The sequence below is a fragment of the Sturnus vulgaris genome, chromosome 9 (assembly GCF_052056855.1).
Source record: "Sturnus vulgaris isolate bStuVul1 chromosome 9, bStuVul1.hap1, whole genome shotgun sequence".
Lineage (NCBI taxonomy): Eukaryota > Metazoa > Chordata > Aves > Passeriformes > Sturnidae > Sturnus > Sturnus vulgaris.
The window spans coordinates 987,533-1,007,185 of NC_142251.1; the positions used below are offsets into that span (position 1 = coordinate 987,533).

General features: G+C 47.8%; 1 protein-coding gene across 1 annotated transcript; it reads right to left on the reverse strand.

Annotated features, from left to right (window-relative positions):
* Window positions 1–736: 736 nt before the first annotated feature.
* On the reverse strand, window positions 737–19,405 carry ANKRD13C (ankyrin repeat domain 13C). Its single transcript, XM_014891658.2, has 13 exons — window positions 19,016–19,405; window positions 14,985–15,026; window positions 13,524–13,628; window positions 12,510–12,595; window positions 11,445–11,490; window positions 10,679–10,745; window positions 9,343–9,487; window positions 8,474–8,605; window positions 7,660–7,821; window positions 6,881–6,960; window positions 6,108–6,206; window positions 5,437–5,537; window positions 737–4,651 (listed from the first exon to the last, which is right to left on the reverse strand). The coding sequence occupies exons 1-13, from the start codon at window positions 19,320–19,322 to the stop codon at window positions 4,521–4,523; spliced, it is 1,503 nt and encodes a 500-aa protein (XP_014747144.1). The 5' UTR covers window positions 19,323–19,405; the 3' UTR covers window positions 737–4,520.
* Between the last annotated feature and the right edge of the window lie 248 nt (window positions 19,406–19,653).

Below are 19,653 nucleotides of genomic sequence, written 5' to 3' on the forward strand. Positions count from 1 at the left end.
TACAGGGGACTTTTCCATCTCCCTGTTACAGTGAAGAAGGAATTATTTTACTTTTGGGGGAGAAGTGGGTTAAAATGGGGATGTGGAGGTTTATGGGACTGCTGAGAAGGACCTGGGAGTGCTGGAGGATGAAAAGCAGGAGAAGGCTCTGGGGCGACCCTGCCTGGAGTTGGAGCAACCTCAGAACCACAGCTGCAGTTATGGAAATTTTTGTTTTAATTGGCAGTGGTTGAAGCCCTTCCTGGATGTTTTCCTGCTCCTTTAGATTCAGATTTTCAATCAGCAAATCCTTTACCTCTCTTACAGGAGAGCAAGGCTAAGTTAAAAACTAAAAACCCCAACCCCATCCTTCCAAACTCCCCCCCCCACCAAAAAAATGCCCTCAGCCCTCCCTCAAAAAAACCCAAAAGAACCCAGAAAACCCAAAAAGTCTCCCTCAGAGCCAACAGAAAATCCCAAACCAAAGATCCCCTCAAACCCCCGACCCTCCTGCAATGCCAAAGCTCTGTGGACATCCAGGCTTTGTTCTCCATTCCCCCAGAACCCTCCTGTGGTCCAAGGGAATCCATTCCTGGATGGAGGAGCTGAAATCCGGGAGGACTGAACAGAGTTCAGTGAATTTCAGGCTCCTTTTCCCCCCTCCCTCCAGGGCAGCTGTTCCCAAGCTGCTCCATGGGGAACTGCTCCCATCCCTTTCCCCATAAAACCTGGGATTCACAGAGGGCCGAGAAGAGGCTGTAATGAAAATGCAGGATTTTATTTAAAAAATGACCAAGAAAATGCCCTTGCAGAACGCAGCAGCAGGAGCTCATTCCCTCCCCTCCGATCCTGGGAAGCACCAGGACAGGAGAGGGAAGCCTGGATTGCACAGGTGGAGCAGTTCCCAAATCCAACAGCATAGTTTGGTCTTTATTCTAACAAATGATACAACCCAAAGTGACTATGAGTGAAGGGAAGAGAAAACCAGGGAGCAGACAACAGGAAAACCAAAAGAGGTGACTCGTTTTCCATGGGAGTTACAAACTGTCAGGAAAAGAAAAGTGAAACTGCAGCATTACAGGAATTGGTTAATCCAGATTAAATAACGCAGATCTCCTGGTGGGAATTACAACTCAGGAGCAGAGACAGTAAAAGAACAGAGGGGTGCTGGGAATATCAAAGGAATCCGTGGGATTCCAGCACAAACACATCCGGGGGGACAAACGGATTCAAGGCAGGAATTGGGAATTGGGAATTGCAGTGGCTGGACAGCAGCTCCAGGAGAGGAAAACCAGGGTGTTCCCTTTGCTGTGGGACAGAGCAGGAGTTTGGAAGACCAGAGGAAGAGTTTGGTTCAGAAATGACCCACGGGATCCTTCCACAGTGAGGTCGGAGAATTGGGTTGAGCAAAATTCCTGGTTGTCTTTTAAGACTATAAAAAAAAAACCCTCGGAAAAAAAAAAAAAAAAAAAAAAAAGTGGTGGGAGGGGAGCCCCAACCCCCCAGGAGCAGCAGGATGTGATTCCCACCAGGCTGACCCCACTCCCTTCTCCAGCTCTCCCCAACATTCCCAGGCCACAGGGATGAGCTGGAGCTGCTGCATGGACACCATCCATGGATCTGTGCTCACTCCCAGGGACCAAAACCTTCCTCTAACACCTGGCCTGGCCCTCAGGAAAAGGGGGAAAGCTGAGGATCTGCTGGATCAATCCTGATTGGAAAAGGAATTTTTCCAGAGCCACAGGAGAGCAGAGGGAGCCTGTGCCCCACCCTGGAGACAAACTGGGCCCACAAACATTCCCTGTGTCCATGCAACACAACCCAGTGAGAAAAACAGGCTTTAGTGGAGAAAACGTGGATATAAAACACGGATCTCAGCCCCTCGGGATCCACAGGCTCAGCCCAGTGTCCCTCTGACAGAATTCCTGCAGTGCAGCCATGGGGAAACCTGCCCAGGTGTGAGAACTCCTCACCTGGAATGTTCACACAGGAAACACATCCCAGGAGGAGGGAAAAGTCCTGAGAGCAGCTTTGGGGGCTGCCCTGGGAGCTGGGGAACAATGCAGGGAATTCCCAGCCCTCAGCTCCACAGGGAGAGCAGGAGCAGCCAGGATTTCCTGGGATAAACCAGAACAAGGACAGTCCCAAAGCTGTGCCCACATTCCAAGGCAGAACGAGCCTTAGGAGCAGCTTCCTGCAGATCCTGGAAGTGTCCCAGGGAGCAGCCGTGTCCTGGGGGGGTTAAAATCCCCCAGAGGTGCAGCCAGAGGCCACAGGAACCACAGGGAACACTTCCAGGAGCTGCCCTGGGCTTTGGGCACACACCCCATGGCCACCAGCCCCCAGCAGGGGGGATGGAGCCCCGGGAGCCTCAATCCCACAGGAGGGCACCCAAAACCCTTTTTGTTTTCCAGTTCCAAGCCCAGGATCCACCCTGGGATCCAGCAGTGGCTGCACAGCCCCAGCAACATTCCCACGGAGCCAGGGATGAATTTGGGAAAACCAAAAATGCAAAGAAACAGAAATCCAGGATTGCCCCTGAAGCACTGAGGAAAGGGAGCTCTGACATTCACCTTGGGGAGGAACTTCTCCTCTTCACTGGAATTCCCAAGGATTGGGGTGCCCTGTATGGCACCAGCTTCAGCTCCACACCTGGCACAGGTCCTGCAGCTCCACAAAGCATCCTGGGAGGGGACAGGGCACCCCTGGGAGGGGACAGGGCCCTGTGCTGCCCCGCAGACACCAATCCAAGCTCCAGCTCAGCCCCATGGACATTCCCAGTCTGTCCCAGAGGATCCCACCTGGCTCCCAGGAGCAGCACAGACGTTGTCAGTTCATCCCAGAGGTGTGAAACACGTCAGGAATTCATCATTACTTGGGAGAACAAGTTCCATCATTCCCAGAGGATGCTCCACACCTGCCCTGACACAGCACTGCAGGACTCATTTCCCTTTGCTTGTTTTCCCTAAAGTTTTATTTTAGGTTTGAGTTTGAATTAACAAAGCTGCACTGCTCCCCTGTGTTTCCCTATTCCCACACATCCCAGTGCTCCCCAGCTTCACAGAGGTGCTGGGGAAGGACCAACCCCACCCTCCCACTCTGGTGCTCCTGGATTTTGCTGACAGTGATTCCCTGGGCCTCCTCCTCCTCCCTGTCCTTCCCCGGAGCAGCCTCTTTGGGATGGCTCAGGGATTCCAGCAGTTTGGAATCCCCTGCTCTCAGGTGTGCCTGACACCTTTGCCCTGTGCTCAGCCCCTCCCTTGTCCCTCGTGCTCAGCACAGCTGTTCCCTTCCACTGAGCATCCTCTTCATTATAAACTTTGATCCTTAACTCTATGGAATTCCAGAAAAAGTTTTACCTACAGTGCACAAAGAATATAATTTGGAAAATATTTACATTTTTTTGTACAATGACACCACAGCACTTGAATCTAAATTTCTTCATACAAACAAATAGCACCATCAGCCTTCTGCACAAATCTTGCCTAACAAACCCCAAAAAGGTGAATTATTGGTTTAGATGAGGAGACTGGAACAACTGGGAATGGGAATAAGCTCGAGGAGCTGGAGTACTGAAACATCCACAAAGGGGGGGACTAAGGTCCCCCCATCCCAAACCAGTCTGGGATTCTCTGTGATAGAAACACAAAGAGGCAGGAAATGGAAGTGGGAACACCCCAGTGAAAGCTGCCTGTGAGCACCACGAGTGCAGGGAAAGCTCCTCGTGCAGGAAGGGGCAATGCCTGAGCTCTCCCCAGGGCCTCTGGGCATCCCAGATTTCCAGGCTGCACACACGGACTGACCTGGTGGTGCTCAGTGCTGGGACACCTCTCCCAAGTGAGGCTCAAAAATAGGATTAAAAAGTGACATTCCTGGCCCAGGCAGCCCTGGAATGCTCCCCAAAAGCACAGGGAGGCAGGCAGGGAGCAGAGAGCAGGGAGGGGAGTGGGAATGGAGGGATCAGGCAGGGACAGCACCAGGCTGGTGCTCCAGAGGTGCCTCACTCCCTGCAGAGCACAGCTGGCTCTGCCCTGGGGTGCAGCAGCAAATCCAAGTGTCAATGGTGCCCATTTGGTTCATTCATCTACAGCCAAGGCATTCCTTGGGGATACCTTCCAACATTCCATGGCTGAGCTGGGAGCTCAGGGAACAGGGAGCACGGGAAGGATGGGGGGGAAGGGGGGGGGCTCACCCCCAGCCCCGGGCCCAGCTCGGTGCCAAGGTCCAGCAATGTAAAAAAAATTTAAAAACCAGCAGCTCCTCGCAGCTGGGGGTGGCAGCTCCTGGGCCAGGACTGGCTGTGCCAAAGGGAATGGCAGCAGGAGGCTCTGGGAAGCAGGAGCTGATGCCCAGGGGGCTGATGCCCAGGGGCTGATGCCCAGTGCAGTGCCAGCACATCCGCACTGCTGCTCGTTCCCTTTGCTGCCTTTGGGCTCACGCAGTTCATCCCTTCCTGTGGCCCCACGGCTCTACTCTACTGTGGCTGCGGCCATTCCCTTTCCCCGGCACGTGGGCGTTCCCCAGGAAGCTTCCAGCCCCCCCTAGAGGTCCGGGAAGCGGCTGGGATCCTCCTTGTAGTCGTCGGGAATGCTGAAGATGGAGTCATGGAACTCGTCGTAGCGAAACTCCTGGAAGGTCACAGTGGCTGTGATGGTGGGGAACACCGGGATGTCTGCAGGGCACGGACAGGCCACGGTCAGGGCCAAGGAAAAGCCACAATGGCACCAACCCCAGCCCTGCAGGTGTCCCCAAGGCCAGCCTAGAGCAAGCTGGGCTAGTGGAAGGTGTCCCTGGGCCACGGGAATGGGAGCACAAGCTGGGATTTGAGTCGGCTCCCAACCCAAATTGCTCTGGAGTGTTGTGCAAATCCGGCAGGCTCAAACAGCTCCCTGCAATCCCAGAAACCCTCTGTCCCTCAGGAAAGTGGCTTCTGGGATCATCCATCCCCTTAATAAGTTGATTTTTGACTAATTTTTTTTCCATCTATTACAAGTGCAATCATTTTATATTTTTCACTTAAAACAAATCTATCACCAGTAATCCTCGAAGGAAAGGAAACACAGGAATGTTCCACACCTGAAATCCTCCCTAATGCAGGAATAATCCTGCACATCCCACTGCCCCTGGAGCAAGGCCCCAGCACTTCTGTGCTCCTGAACTCTCCAGCAACACATTCCTAGGTGAGAGCTCTTCCCCAAAACCCCAAATGAGATCTTCAGAACACATTGCCAGAATAAATGCTCATGTTTAGATCTGGATTGGATATTTGGGAAGATTTCTCTTGGAAAGGGTTTTCCAGCCCTGGAGGGATTTCAAAGCCCTGTGGATGTGGCACTTGGGGACATGGGGCAGTGGTGGCCTTGGCAGTGCTGGGATGGTTGGACTCAATCTTTAGAGACCTTTTCCAACCTAAAATTCAGGATATGTAAAGCCCCAGGAGTTGTTGTGTGCTCTTACCTAATTTGACAGGAAAGCCTGGTGGAAGCTTCATTTGAACAAATTCTCTAAGTTTGTTAAAGTGCTTGAAGGGTGCAATGACTTCTAAGACATTCAACAACCTGCAAAGGAGAGCAGAGTCTGTGACAGATCCTCCTGCCACAGCCTGTCCCCCTGGAACAGGAAAACATCATCCCAAGGGCCCAGGGACAGAGAGGGTGACAATGACACCATCCCCATTCTCCATCCCAGGGCTTCAGGGTCACCCCACACCCAGCTCCTGGTGATGCAGAATTAAAACAAACCAAGCCCAGGACAGCAATTCCTTGTCCTCATTTTCCACAGGAGTTGAGGGATGAGGTAGCACCCCTCTTCTCCATGGCTTTGCACTGCTTTAGTGGACACAATTTTGTGCTAAAACTTATTATGGGGAAAACCATTTCAGAATTCTTTGGGATCAGGCACCAGTTACTGATAACCCAGCCCAAAACTCAGCTCTTATCAAGCCAGGTAAGGGTTTGGTTCCCCTCCCAGCCCCAGCTGCCCAGTTTTAGAGGAAAAAGCTTCCCAGTTTTAGGGATTCCTTGCTCAATAACCTGACTCCCACTCTGGGATCTGGAAAGTTCTGCAGTTCATGAACAATTAAAACATTCCCAACAGGAATGGCTCCCATGGCAGGAGCTTTGACTCACGATTCGATTCCTAAGGGGAATTCCTGGCTCATTGCTATCGTGGCTTTGAAGGTTTTCTTGCTTTCCTTGCAGACCAGCTCCCTGCCCAGGTGAGGAGCTCTGTGAGGGAGAGGCAAAGTCAGTGTTTTCCAGGGAAACCCTGGGTTTAGAGGAAGAAAAGCAGATTTGAGTAGGAAAACATCAGGGAAGAATCTCTACTTTCAAAGGATTTGCTTTATTGTAAAGCTGTGCAAAATAAAACTCTGAGTTCTGCTAAACCAGGAGACAAGACAAAAACAGGAAAACTACTCCAATAAAATAATTCCTCATAAACATGTTGTTAATAAACCCTACAGGAAGTGTTTATTAACCACTACCCAGAAATGCCTATGCCAGGGGGTGGAACTGGATGGGCTTTAAGGTTCCCCTCCAAGCCAAAGCACTCCAGGATTCCCTGCCTGTAAGTGAAGCACTGACACTGTTCCCACACACAGGGATCCCATCCCAGCCCTCTGGAGAACAAACACTGGGACACCAAACCCAGCATTCCTCCCTCCCCACAAAAACAAGCAGCACCCACCAAGTGGAGAACTCAAAACCCCCCCCACAGACCCTTCCAGCCCCATCCCAGGGACCCAGAGGTGCCCAAGCCCCATGCCAGGGATCCAGATGTGTCCAAGCCCATGCCAGGGATCCAGATGTGTCCAAGCCCATGCCAGGGATCCAGATGTGTCCAAGCCCATGCCAGGGATCCAGAGGTGTCCCTGGGAGCCCTGCAGCCCCAGAGCACTCACTTGCCACTCTCTGCAGAGATGTACTCCTCCCAGGAGATGGTGTTGGGGGACGGTGGGGTCAGTGACTGCCGGCGCACGGGCTGTGGGACAAGCAGAGCTCAGAGCTGCTGTCCCCTCCCTCCTCCTGACATTCCCACCTGGAGCTGCCTCTCATCTCCAACAACAGCCCCAGAACCTGCCCTGATTCCCTCAGCTCCTGCTCTCAGCCCCCACGGAGGGGTTTGGCCTCCGAGGGCGCTTTCTATAGGATTGGGCTGTGCTGCTCCATCATAATGAGTTAATTCAGGGCTCTGAGTGCCAAGGCAGCAGCTCCAGCTCACACAGAAATAAATTAATCACTTTAAAAGCTCTGTGTGTGTTCCCAGCTGAAGCCTGGCTCGTTCTGAAGAGCTCTTGATTTCCTGGTGCTAATCACAGGCTTCCTCCCATTTTAATGAAGCTCAAAGGAACACGATTGCCTTTCTGGCTTCCCTTTCAATCCCAACAATCAACGTTGGGTCTAAAAGAATCCAAAGTGATTTGCCACAGCCAAACCCCTCATCTCTTCTAAGAGACAAATTAAAGCTGAATACCCAATATAACCACAGAAATCCCTCCCTGTGTGCACTAATCAGAGTAATTCATTAATGCATCACCACAATTATACTTGTGGGTCATGTTTATGATTTTTAAATTATGCCAATCAAAAGAAAATAAAAACATTATCTATGTATTTTGCACCAAGAGTGGTGTGAAATATTATTTCTCCCACATCCTGGGCAGAGTTTTATCAATTGTACCTCAAAATTCTGCTCCATGAGGTTTCCCCCTTTGCTCAGGCTCTCCATGATTGCTTTATTCCGAAGGATATCCTCCTCACTGAGATGTTCCCTTCTTTTCCTGGATTCCAACACAAGTCCATTCACCAAGTAGAAATCTGCCAGGAAGTTTCCTACTCTTTCCTGCACGAAAGGAATCGGGATATTAATGACTCATAGAAGATAAAATAAAAATATCTGGATTTTTGTAGATCAAATAATGACAGTAAAGGGAACTTTGAGATTGAGCTGGAATTCCCCCAGTGGACAATCCCAAAAATCCAGCAGGAACAGGTACTTCTCATGAAGGGAAGCTTTAAGACACAGATTATTGAAGGATTGGAGTGAAACCCCTTTCCAGAGCACTCCCATTGCAGGATTGCACAGAATCCTTCCTGCAGAGATCAGAGCCTCTGCAATAAAATCATTCCCAGTCCAATCTGTCCTCCCCCCTGCCCAACAGCTCCAGAATCTTTTTTTTCCTGGTTTTTCCTGCTGAAGGCAGTCCAGCAGAGAGATTCCACATGGAATGAACTTGTGATGACTGGGGATAGAGGCAGAGGGGATTTTTCCTGTGTCCTGAACAGTTTATCTTTCCACAATCCTGCACTGGTTTGGGTTGGAAGGGACCTCAAAGCCATTCCAAGTCCCAGGCTGCTCCAAAGCCCTGTCCAGCCTGGCCTGGGACATTTCCAGGGATGGGGCAGCCACAGCTTCTCCAGGAAATTTGCTCCAATGTTCCTCCCTTTCCCTCCTCCCTCCTGCCCAGAACCAGGCTCTGATTCCTCTCACTCACAGTTTTGTCCTCCCTGAAGAGCCAGCCAGTCTGGGCCCGTGTGAATGTGATGGATTTGGTGGATAAGGTGGCAGAGTAAATGTCACTGCTCATCAAAATGTCAACCTCCTCTTCTGTCTCCATCTCGGATTCCTGGAAGAAAAATTCCAAAATACTCAGCACATCTTACAAACAAGGATTGCTTCTCCTAAAGATAAACCAATAAATACAAATCCATCAGCCTTGTCCTTTGGATCTTTTCCCAGAAGCAGCATTTCCTGAATTTTCAAGTGGTTTTATAAAAACCTCTGGGCAAATGGTTTCTAAATAGTTTAATCTTGAATATTAATGTGAATAAAGCATCCCAATGAGATTTATGCAGCAGCTCAGCAGCCACACCCTTTCCACAGGCAATAATCCATCTGCTTAAGTGATGGGGGATAAAGCTGTAATTAATGACTTGACTAATTACAGGGGGTCCAGTGAGTCAGACCCCCACGTTGTTATCACCTGCACTGGCCATGGAGTGAATAAAAGGATTGAAAACAGTGGGACCAGGTCTGAAAACCCACCTGAGCACACCTAAGCTAAGCCCAGTGCAAAGATTCAAAGCAGCACATTTATAATTTCAACCACATCTTTCCAATCTATTCCCATTCCAGCTTTTCCTCAACCCCAAATCTCGATTCAAAGCTGCTTTTCCACACAAAATTCGATGTCACCTTCACAGCTCAAGTTGGAACAAGTGAGGGGGGAAAAAAAAAAAAAAAAAAAATCCTTTGGTTTGCAATTCTTTGGGTGTTTCTGAAGCAAATTTTGTTTGCTACATTCCCCCCCCCAAAAAAAAAAAAAAGCTGGGATGTGTCCCACCCCCTTTCCCAGAGCTTTACCTCGTGGTGTATTCGCTGGTAAACTTTTTGCTCATTGTCTAAAACTACAAAAGATTCGGAGGGTGCGGCGTCACCGTTAAAAATGAAGCTTAAATCCCCTCGTTGGCACTTCATGTCAGTAAAGTCTATCAGAGTTGTGTCCAGCCTGTGAAAACAATCCCAAATTTCATAAAAAAAAAAATGACCCATAAAGGCAGCAGGAAAATTCAGCTTTCAAGCGGCAAAGCGAATTTTCTTAATGGTAAATAAACATATAAAGGGATGAGTTCTTATAGGATTTTAGAAGTGAAGGTTGAATGCAGAAATCAGCAAAAAAAAATTGCTATAAAGGTGAAGTTTTCTTCAGAAAATTGTATTTAATACTGGCAGCAGGAGGAGGGGAGTGGGGAGAGAATTTATTCAGTGCTGAGAAACATCAGGGTCCTCCTGACTTGAATAACAACACTGGGACAGGACCCAAAATCTGAAGAGGACTCAGATAAAAACTCATTTTTTAAAAAAAAAAACCCTCATTTTTTATTTTTACTGCTGTTTCTATTTTTCTCCTTCACCAACACCAAGGAAATGCTCCTGCAGATGTGAACAGCTGGAAGAAGATGGAGCCAAGCCCATGGATATTCAGTATTGCCAAATCATTTCTTTCTCTTAAAAAGGAGGTTAAAGAACCTGAACTGGGTGACTCCAAGTGGTGAGGGATTAAAAACTCCTCACAGATTAAAAAACCTGTATTTATCTATTTCCCCTCAATTCAGGCCTCACACAGGCAGAGCATTCAGAAATGAGAAGGAAAGCAACAGCTCCACACTCAAATTTCACCTAAAAATTCACTTTACACACCCAAGCTACCCCTTTAATAGAACAAAAATTTCTACAGATTGAATCTCCAGGATCATATCTTTGCCTCTTTTAAGTTTTGGCTCCTAAAGAAAACGCCAGAAAATACATTTGATTCCAAATTAAATCAGTTGAAGAGCTGAGCTTGGAGAAGATTCCTGAAACCCCCAACTGAGTTTGTGAATTTGTCACATTAAACACCTTAAAGAGAGAAATCACATCACTATTTTTTTTTTTTTCTAACTACAGACTGGAGCAGCAACATTGCTGCAAAATACTGGAATTTATTTGCAATTGTGTTATAAATACCCAAATCCTGTTTTTACTGACACATCTGCTAGATAAAACCTTATCCAGCTGCTCTTGTTCTATATTTAAGTTATATTCAGCTCAAAAGAGAGAATTAGAGAGCCTGAAATTCCAAGTCCTGGATGTGTCCAGGCCCACTGGGATCCAGCTTTTCTTTGGCACAGAAATATTTGGGTACAAAAGCAGCACTCACCTGATATTTATACCTTGTTTGTGTATTTTACATGCATCAGAAGGCAGAATTCGGGAAAGTAAAGGCACTAAAAGAGGGAGAGAAAAAGGTAATCAGGGCACTGAGATCCCTGTGCAAAGTATTCCCATGAAAATCATTTCATCAGTTTGATTCTGGATGTGTTTTAATACAAATACAGCATTTTTCATCATCATATCAATCAAATATAACCAACATCAGGGGTATTTCTATTTGATAAAATTGATTTTTTTTTTGGTAATTGTAACTGCACACCTTGCTTCTAATATCAGACAGAGTTTGTATTTCCATCACAGGTAAACCATTTATAAATCCTAATAATTGTGGCTGTTCAGAGTTTGAATTCTGGGATTTAATAGTTTATATAATGCACCAAGGGAAAGCCTGGCTCCAATTAAAGCAGAACGGGCACAAGCATAAAAATGGTCCAAAGTATTAATATTCATTAATAAGTTAATAAAACACATAAAATCATAGAATCCCAGACTGGTTTGGGTCAGGAGGGACCATGGGCAGGGGACACCTTCCATGGCTCAGCTTCTTAAAGCAAAGAGCTAATTCCCCTTTTACTGAGTCACTGGATGAGAAAATTCAGCTCCAAAAAAAAAAAAAAAAATAAATAAATCTAGAAAAAGTTGTGTGTCCTTTCCTCAGGACTCAGATCTGCAAAAAGCACAAAGCAGAGCAGGACAGCTGTGCTGCAGGCTGATTGCATTTTCTCCTGGGGAAGGGACATGAAGGCACTCACCCCAACTTTGAAAATCCCAGTGAAGCTCTAGATAGAAGTCACCTAGCTGAGAAGAAAAGAAGAATGTGTTAAGAAGCTTTTCAGGCTAAATAAGTGTAAAATTTGCTCAAAGACAGGCAGAAGTTGGGTTTGGCAAACAAAGAAAATTTTTTCTAATGTTGTACTTGAATTTGTACTGAATTTAAATATCACTGAAGCTTTAGCTGTAGCAGAATCAATAATGAGAAAATGATGTAACTCATCTGAACTCAAGAGTTTTAATCATTTTTTAATACTAATTCAACTATCAAGCCCTGGATTGCAAAAGATTTATTGTGAACACGTGTTAAAAAAAAAAAAACACCTATGGAGCTCTCTGCTTGCTTTGATTGATCCCACCCAATCCCAGGGAATTAAAAATTAATTATACAATAATTAATGAGTCAAGTTTCAGGCAGGGCTATTGCAAACACCGATTTTCAGTGGCCTTGTGGAAATGTGCTGAAATCAGGAGCTCAGAGCTCCTGTGAGCCACAGCCAACCCCACCACGAGGGTGCCCAGGGATCCCAAAAACAGCTCAGCCTGCACAGGGACATTTTCATTCATTTCTCATCAATAAATGGCTTTCTACAAATTGCTGTTCCCCCAAACTGAGCAATATTTCACTGTGAACAAGAGGAATTGGCTGCTGGATGCTGATGGGGAATGAAATCAAAAAAATCTCCTCCATCACTGGGCAAGAGTTATTTGGAAACTGAGCAGAGCAGGAAATTATTCATTGATACAAGATTTAAGAAAGCCTTAAAAATCTAATTAAATAAAAATTCTTTAACTTTGAGATTGCAAAGACGATGAGCAGGTCTGTCTCACCCAAAGCTTTTATTTGAATTTCTAGAAGTTGAAAGGAAGTATCTTCTTAAAATAAATAGAATTCTCACCCTTTAAAACAGAGCCAAGATTGCTTTTAAGAGCAAAAGATTGGGAAAAAAACATGGAAAAAACTTCCTGGCAGTTTTCCAGAGTGTCCTTACTCAGAGCACAAGCCACTGCTTTCCACCTCATCTGGTTCTGTCAGCACAACTCACCTCCTTCAGGGCTTTTAATAATCGAGGTCGTTTCTCTTCAACACTTTCCCTGGATTGCTGCTTGAGCTTCCTCAGGAGTGCTGAAACTACAACAGGAATTAACCCATCAGCTCTGTTGGTTTGGGAATTGTGAGTGTCTTATTTGTAATGCAATGGAACATTTCATCAGACCTGAGAAATTAATCCCAGTTACAGGAAGTGCACATTAACCTGCTCAGATCATCCCAGGAAGAAAAGCCTCGATAATTGTTTGTAAAATTAATTATATCATCATGTCAAGAGGGTTTTTACACAGGTATTAGTAAATATGTGGATACAAATATACTGAATATCTGTAACATCTATTCCACTGAGAAAACCAGTAGTGAGGAGCTGCCATGAGAATGTTGTTGGTAGATTATTAATTAGTGCATTAATATATTAATAATACTTTTATATATGTAATATAGAGTGAGTTTTCTGCTATATCACATATGGTGATACCAAATACTATTAACATCCACCAGTGAGTAGCAGCAGAATAATTTCCTTTTGCTACTCCATGTCTGAGGTGAACAAATAATATTTGAATAATATAGAAATTACATTTTCCCACTGGCCTGTTGAGATGCAGCCTAAAATCCACATCTCACTGATACACAAACAAACCTGTGAGCACAGGGAGATGATCCCACCCAGCTCAGATCCATGTGGAACCTGTCACTCCCATCCCAAACCCTGCATGTGCTGGTGCAGAGCTTTCCCAATCCCCTCACAGTGTGAGCAGAATTAACAGTTTCCTTATGTAACCCAGGGCAATTTCTTATGGAGGAAATGGATGTGCCTGATGGTGTCCACATAGAAAATGTTCAGCTGATTAAGAGAAACCCTTCAGAGAGCTGAGAGAGGGCTGTGGGAAAATAACCCAGCTTCAAAGCTCTGCTTTCCTGTTGTGAATGAGCCCCATTTTGGGGCTAATTAGCAAATTGGGATGAATGAATGAAGGAAGGAATGAATGAATGAAGAGGTGCTTACTCATCTGTCTGTCTCCATAGCTGATGGCTTCGGCCAGAGGGCTCCATCCCTGAGCATTTTTCACCTTTACTGGAGCATTATGGGCTAAAAGCAGGTGGGCACATTCTGAGACAAAATATCCACAGTTATTTACAGGAAAGTGATGCAGCAGGAGCAGTCAGAATCAAACTGTATCAAAGCAATTTGTATCAGAGATATTACACAGATTATCAAAACACAGATCTGGGTTCTGACTCACTCTAACAAACAAAACCATTTATTCAAGTACTTACAGCACTTCCCTGTTCAATATTACTCCTAAAATTAATTGGTGGTATAATATAAACAATAATTATATAACACTGAAGATTTGTCCCTCCTGCTAGGTGGATTTTGTTTTTTATAATATTTCTGCATGTCAGATGCACACACCACCATGGAACAAGGGCATTTCTATTTAATGGATGACATCAGCTCTCTGTGCTGCACACACAAAGCAGAGACAGCTCAGAGCCTTCATCCCTCTCTCCAAGGGGTGAATGGATCATGGGGACATGGATTTGGGGTAAATCCCATCAGGTGTAGGGGAGGCACCACCACATGCCCGTGTGCCAGAACATCCTGGGCAATGTGGGATTTAAAGAGGGCAAACAGGCACCTGTGCTGCAGGAAAACCTCAGAGCAGGTGTGGAACCAACAGCTGCATTCCCCGTGCACAGGTGCACATAAAGGAGACAAGCAGGGGTTCAGGGCTCCCTGGAAATGGTTTTTCAGTTTCCAAACCTCAGCAAATGTCACTAAAGCTACCCTGAGCCATCTGGAGGTGATGGAGCAGGGCTCAGCTGTCTCACCACCAAGACAGGCACTTCCTGGGTTATTTTATTTTCCTACCACAGGTGCCACAGGAAACTGCACTGGTCATTCCAGATGCAGCAGCTGTGAGTCAGTGGCAGGCTGAGTGGCTGGGGAGGAAGAGATATTTCCCTGCTGAATAAACTGTCTCCTGTGGGGATAAACAAAGGCCCTGACTAACCCAGCCAAGGGATTGTTATGGTTCCTTTAAACAGTGCCCAGGATAAGAAGATCATTCTGCAGGGAGCAGGCAAATGAGCCTGGAATCACCAGCCAGATTCCATCTGCAGTTCAATAAACAGGCTGGGAGAGCTGGGAATGTTCACCTGGAGAAAAGAAGGATCCAGGGAGAGATCAGAGCCTAAAGAGGCTCCAGGAGAGCTGGAGAGGGGACAAGAAGGGACAGGAAAGGCTTCCCACTCTCAGAGGGTTAGGTGGGATATTGGGAATAAAGCTCAGATCTCTTTTCCCACCCTTCTCCTCCAAATCCATCTTGTTCCCAGAAAAGCTCACTAGCTTGAAACACTAGATCACATTCAGAAAAACGGAAAAAAAACAACATTTTTTTTCCTCTTACCCCCGAATTTTCAGGATCACTGAAGAGGTAACAAAACAAATGGTTCTACCCACCTTTATGTCCCAACATCACAGCAAGATGTAAAGGAGTGTTTCCTAAAAGAAACCATAGGAATAAAAGAGATTAGATTGAAATTACCAGAATCCCTTCCTTAGGAAGCTCCAACTCCAACCCAGGAAAACACCAACACCCACCAGCAGTGACATTTTTTCTATGCAACCATGTAGATTGTAATTGTCAAAATAAATAAATTGAGACACATTTCATGGGCCAAGAGAGGGTTTTTAATGGTATCTTCAAACTCACTCCAAGCAAGGAGCTCCAGAGGTGTCTTTTGAGAAAAACACAACCCAAACCCCTCAGCTCCCCAAAGCCTGATCCCTTCCCAGCCTGACATATCTGGGTTAAAAGCTACTCAGAGACACGATACTGATTAAAAATTTAACAGCCTGTTTTATTAATTTTTCAAAGACTGAGTACTCATTTTTTACAACTACAGTACTGGTCATATTGAGAAGGAACCTTCACTACAAAGCTGCCTTTTGGTTGTTTCCAAAGGAAGCTTTGGAGATTCTCAGCAACCTGTCCCCATTTTCCTGTCTATGCTCGTTACAAGGGTGGTATTTGTGTTCTTAAATATTCACTGTGAGGCACTCAGAGCTGTTTTTCCTGGATTAATGTTGCTACCAGGCTCATGACACACTTTATTTAGAGAGCTTAAAGATGCAAAGTTCTTCCATTTAACTGTATTTTGCACATTTAAACACTTTCTTAGAGCAGTCAAGACAAAAAAAAAAAAAAAAAAAAAAAAAAAAAAAGCTGGATTACAAATTTCTTGTGCAATTCTACCACACACACACACACTCGGTTGAGAGTTATTTTCTAACTCCCATTTTGTCAGCAGCAAGAACCTGCTCTGTGCAGAGGATGTGCTGCACATCTGGGAGAGGCTGCCACACAAATGCCACCACCCTGCAGCATCAGGGAATTTTGGCTGGAGATGGGAGCTCTGTCCTGATTGTCCAGGATTGTTCAGTGTGTCCTGTATTTCATCCTTGCAGGACACTGGCAGCATCCCAGGCAGCCACAGCCCAGCTCAACTCCTGCTGCTATTAATAGCTGCTCCAACATCTGGGAGCCAGCACAGCACTGGGAATCCTGGATGTTCTGGTAGGGGATGGAAATAACCTTCCTGAGGAAAATGTTTGAGAGGGAGCCACACTCTGTGCTCAGGAAATGCAAATTTTGTGAGCCAAGGGGAAACATTTTCATAAAATCACGGAATCACAGGATTGGTGAGGGTGGAAAAGGCCTCCAGGATCACCGAGTCCAAGCTGTGCCCGATTCCCACTTTGTCACCAGCACTCAGTGCCACATCCAGCCCTTCCCTGGACACCTCCAGGGATGGGGATTCCAAAATTCCCAGTCCCTCACCACCCTTTCCATGGGGAAATTCCTGCTATGTCCAAGCTGAGCCTTCCCTGACACAACTTGGGGCCATTCCCTCTTGTCCTGTCCCCGTTCCCTGACTCTCCCCGGCTGTCCCCTCCTGTCAGGGAGTTGTGCAGAGCCACAAGGGCCCCCCGAGCCTCCTTTTCTCCAGGCTGAGCCCCTTCCCAGCTCCCTCAGGAATTCTCCAGCCCCTTCCCAGCTCCCTCAGCCTCTCCTGGTGCTCCAGCTCTGTTCCCTGCCCTGGACACAACTCCAGCCCCTCCAAGTCTTTGCTGGAGTGAAGGCCTCAGAACTGAGCCCAGGATTTGAAGATTCATCAGTGCCCAGCTCAGCTCCAGCCCCTTTTCCCAAGAAATCAGTGCTCCAGCAACTCCTGGAATCCATGCACATCCAGGTGGGCACAAAAGCACACCTCAAACACAGCACCTGCCCCCAGACACGTGAGGCCTTTCACCTCTGCTGAGGTACCTCACACCTGCAGGGAGCCAGGGCTGCTTTCCAGCTGTTTTCCAGCTGTTTTCCAGCAAGAGGATTTGTCTGCTTCAGGATTTAAGCTCTTAAATGCATGTTATAATAAAACTGTAAGTCATCTACTAGGTGTAGCTACAGGCTTCTCCCAGGAAACTCATTGTTTGGGAATAATGACACTGGCCTTCCCCTGGGCAGTGATTTGGAGGTTAATTTAGGAACTGGGTAGGCACTCAATTAACACTCAATTGCTTTTAGCAGAACAGCAGGAGTCTCCCATTCCACAGGATTTGGCTTTCCTGCACTGAACCAACACTAAAAGGGGTCTGGATTATTAACAATGAGTTCTCTCTCCCCTCTGTCCAATCCTTATCACATCCCAGGATTCCTCTGGCTTATTTCTGAGCAAATCATCAGCTGGAGTGTCCCCCAAATAATTCCCAGTTCCAGTGTGTGTAAACAAGTGACAGATGGAATCAGGAAGGAAGAAAACAATAACAGGGAGATGTTACTCAGACCTTTGGAATGTCAAGCCATCAAGAGGTTTGTTGTGGGGTTTTTTTGAACAGTTCAAGTAAAAACTTGGGATACAGATGATGACTCAGATCCCCACAGTGTCCCAGCTCTAAACAGAGCTGGGAAAGCAGGGAGATATTAATTAGAGATTTATATATGGATAAAAAAAGGATGGAATCAAAGTGTGTGATACACACTGAGAGTGACAGCACAGCAAAAAGGGATCAGGAAGTGCCTTCAAGGAAAGATTTGGAGCTGCTGCTGCTGCTGAGTTGCTTGAAAGGGAACTGGAGGAGGAACAGGGAGAAGCAGCAGCAGGAATAGAGCAAGTGGGAAAAATCCTCCCCAAGTCTACAGCTTTCATTCTAGCAGGATTTGCTGGAATGAAGATGGCAGGATAAACAGATCTGGAGCTGGATTTGGATCTCTGCCCTTAGGGAAGCGCTGTGCCAGTTGTAGGGAACTCTCCTGCCCATCCTGGCTGGGAGCTGAGCCCTGTGTTCCTCTGCATCCCTCAGCTGCCTACCACAAACACAGCCGGAATTCCCAATTCCATCATTGCTGTCACCGTGCCAGACCCACAGATCCTTCACCTTCGTGCTCCTTTTGAATGTACAGACCACACTTAAGCACAGCCAATCTCCTTATCACAACCACAGCACGAGCCTCCCCTTTATCACAACTTCTCAGACACCACACACGTGGAACTCGCAATTCTCCAGCAAAAAATGGATCTTGTTACTCACAAAATGGGTATTAAAAATAGAGATTAAAACTAACCGTGAAGGTCAAGCTGATGCCCCAGGCTGATTTATTTGTTAACTGTATAAAGCATTACCCAAATTAAAATGTTTTGAAACGTCCTGGCAAGACATTCAATATTTACAAATTTCAGAGCAGCACAAGGATCAGATTCCACCTCTGCCACTGACACTGCTGTGGACAGAGCATTTGCAGAGGAGCAGCTGAGAACAACTCTCTCAAAATCCAGAGCCACAGCATTTAAAAGTAAAGGGGAAAAAAAGGACTGGTTTTTGTAGCCTGGGGAAATATCAAAAACTGCTCTGCCAACACCCAAAGGAACTGTTCAGCATCCCACAAAGCAAACAGATGACAGCTCAGACATCCTAAAAAAGAACAAATCTTTTAAATGCAGTGGGGTCTTGGACACAGAGCAACACCCAGTTAGAGGCAGCTCTGCCAGCACAGTGCTGGTACTGGAGCTGACAATACACATTCATATCACAAAAATCATGGAATTACGGAAGAGTTTGGGTTGGAAGGGCCTTAAAGCCCATCCAGTGCCAGCCCTGCCATGGCAGGGACACTTTCCACTGTCCCAGGCTGCTCCAAGCCCCAGTGTCCAGCCTGGCCTTGGGCACTGCCAGGGATCCAGGGGCAACCACAGCTCACCAACCTCCCAGAGAACAATTCCTGCCCAAAATCCCATCCATCCCTGCCTTCTGTCAGTGGAAGCCATCCCCCTTGTCCTGTCACTCCATCCTTTGCCCACAGTCTTTCCTAAAGGGGATTCACACACCCTTACGAAACTCCCTGGTAAAACTCCCAACGAATTTCCTACTTCCCGGTTCACCATCCGCATCTCCCGCCGCACCGGGGCCCGGATCCGCCGGTGTGTCCCGCTCACCGTGACTGTCCTTCTGGGCGATGCCCTGCGTGCGGATGAGCGCCGAGAGCCGCCGCACGTCCCCCTTGAACACGCACTCGTGCACGGGGAAGGGGCCACGCTCGGGCCCGGCGGGGGCGGCCCGGGCCGGCGGGCGGTGCCGGTGAGCGCCGGGCCCGCGGTGCCCCCCGGCCCGCCCGCCCTTCCCGCCCGTGAAGGCGCCCCCGGGCGCCGCGGCCGCCTCGTCCTCGCCGGCCGCCAGCAGGTCCCCGTCCTCTTTGCTGGGTTTGTGGTCCCTGCGCAGCGAGCGGAGCTTCTCGCCGGTCATGGCCGGCGGGAGCGCCCGGAGCGCTCGGAGCCCGCGGGGCCGGTCCCGCCCGGAGCCCCCGGAGCGGCCGCAGCTCCGCCCGCGCCTCACGGGCCTCGGCTCCGCGCCGCCATCTTCGGCCGCTGCTCTCGCGAGACTGCGCCGCACCGAGAGAGCGCGCGGGAGGAGCGCGGAGTGACCGGGAGGGGCGGGGCGGGATCCGCCCCAACGGGCACGGCCTGAGGGGCGGGATCGGGAACCGGGAACCGGGAACCGGGATCGGGGATCGGGGATCGGGGATTCGTCCCGACAACCGCGTCCCGAGGGACGGGACCGGGAATCGCGGATGGAT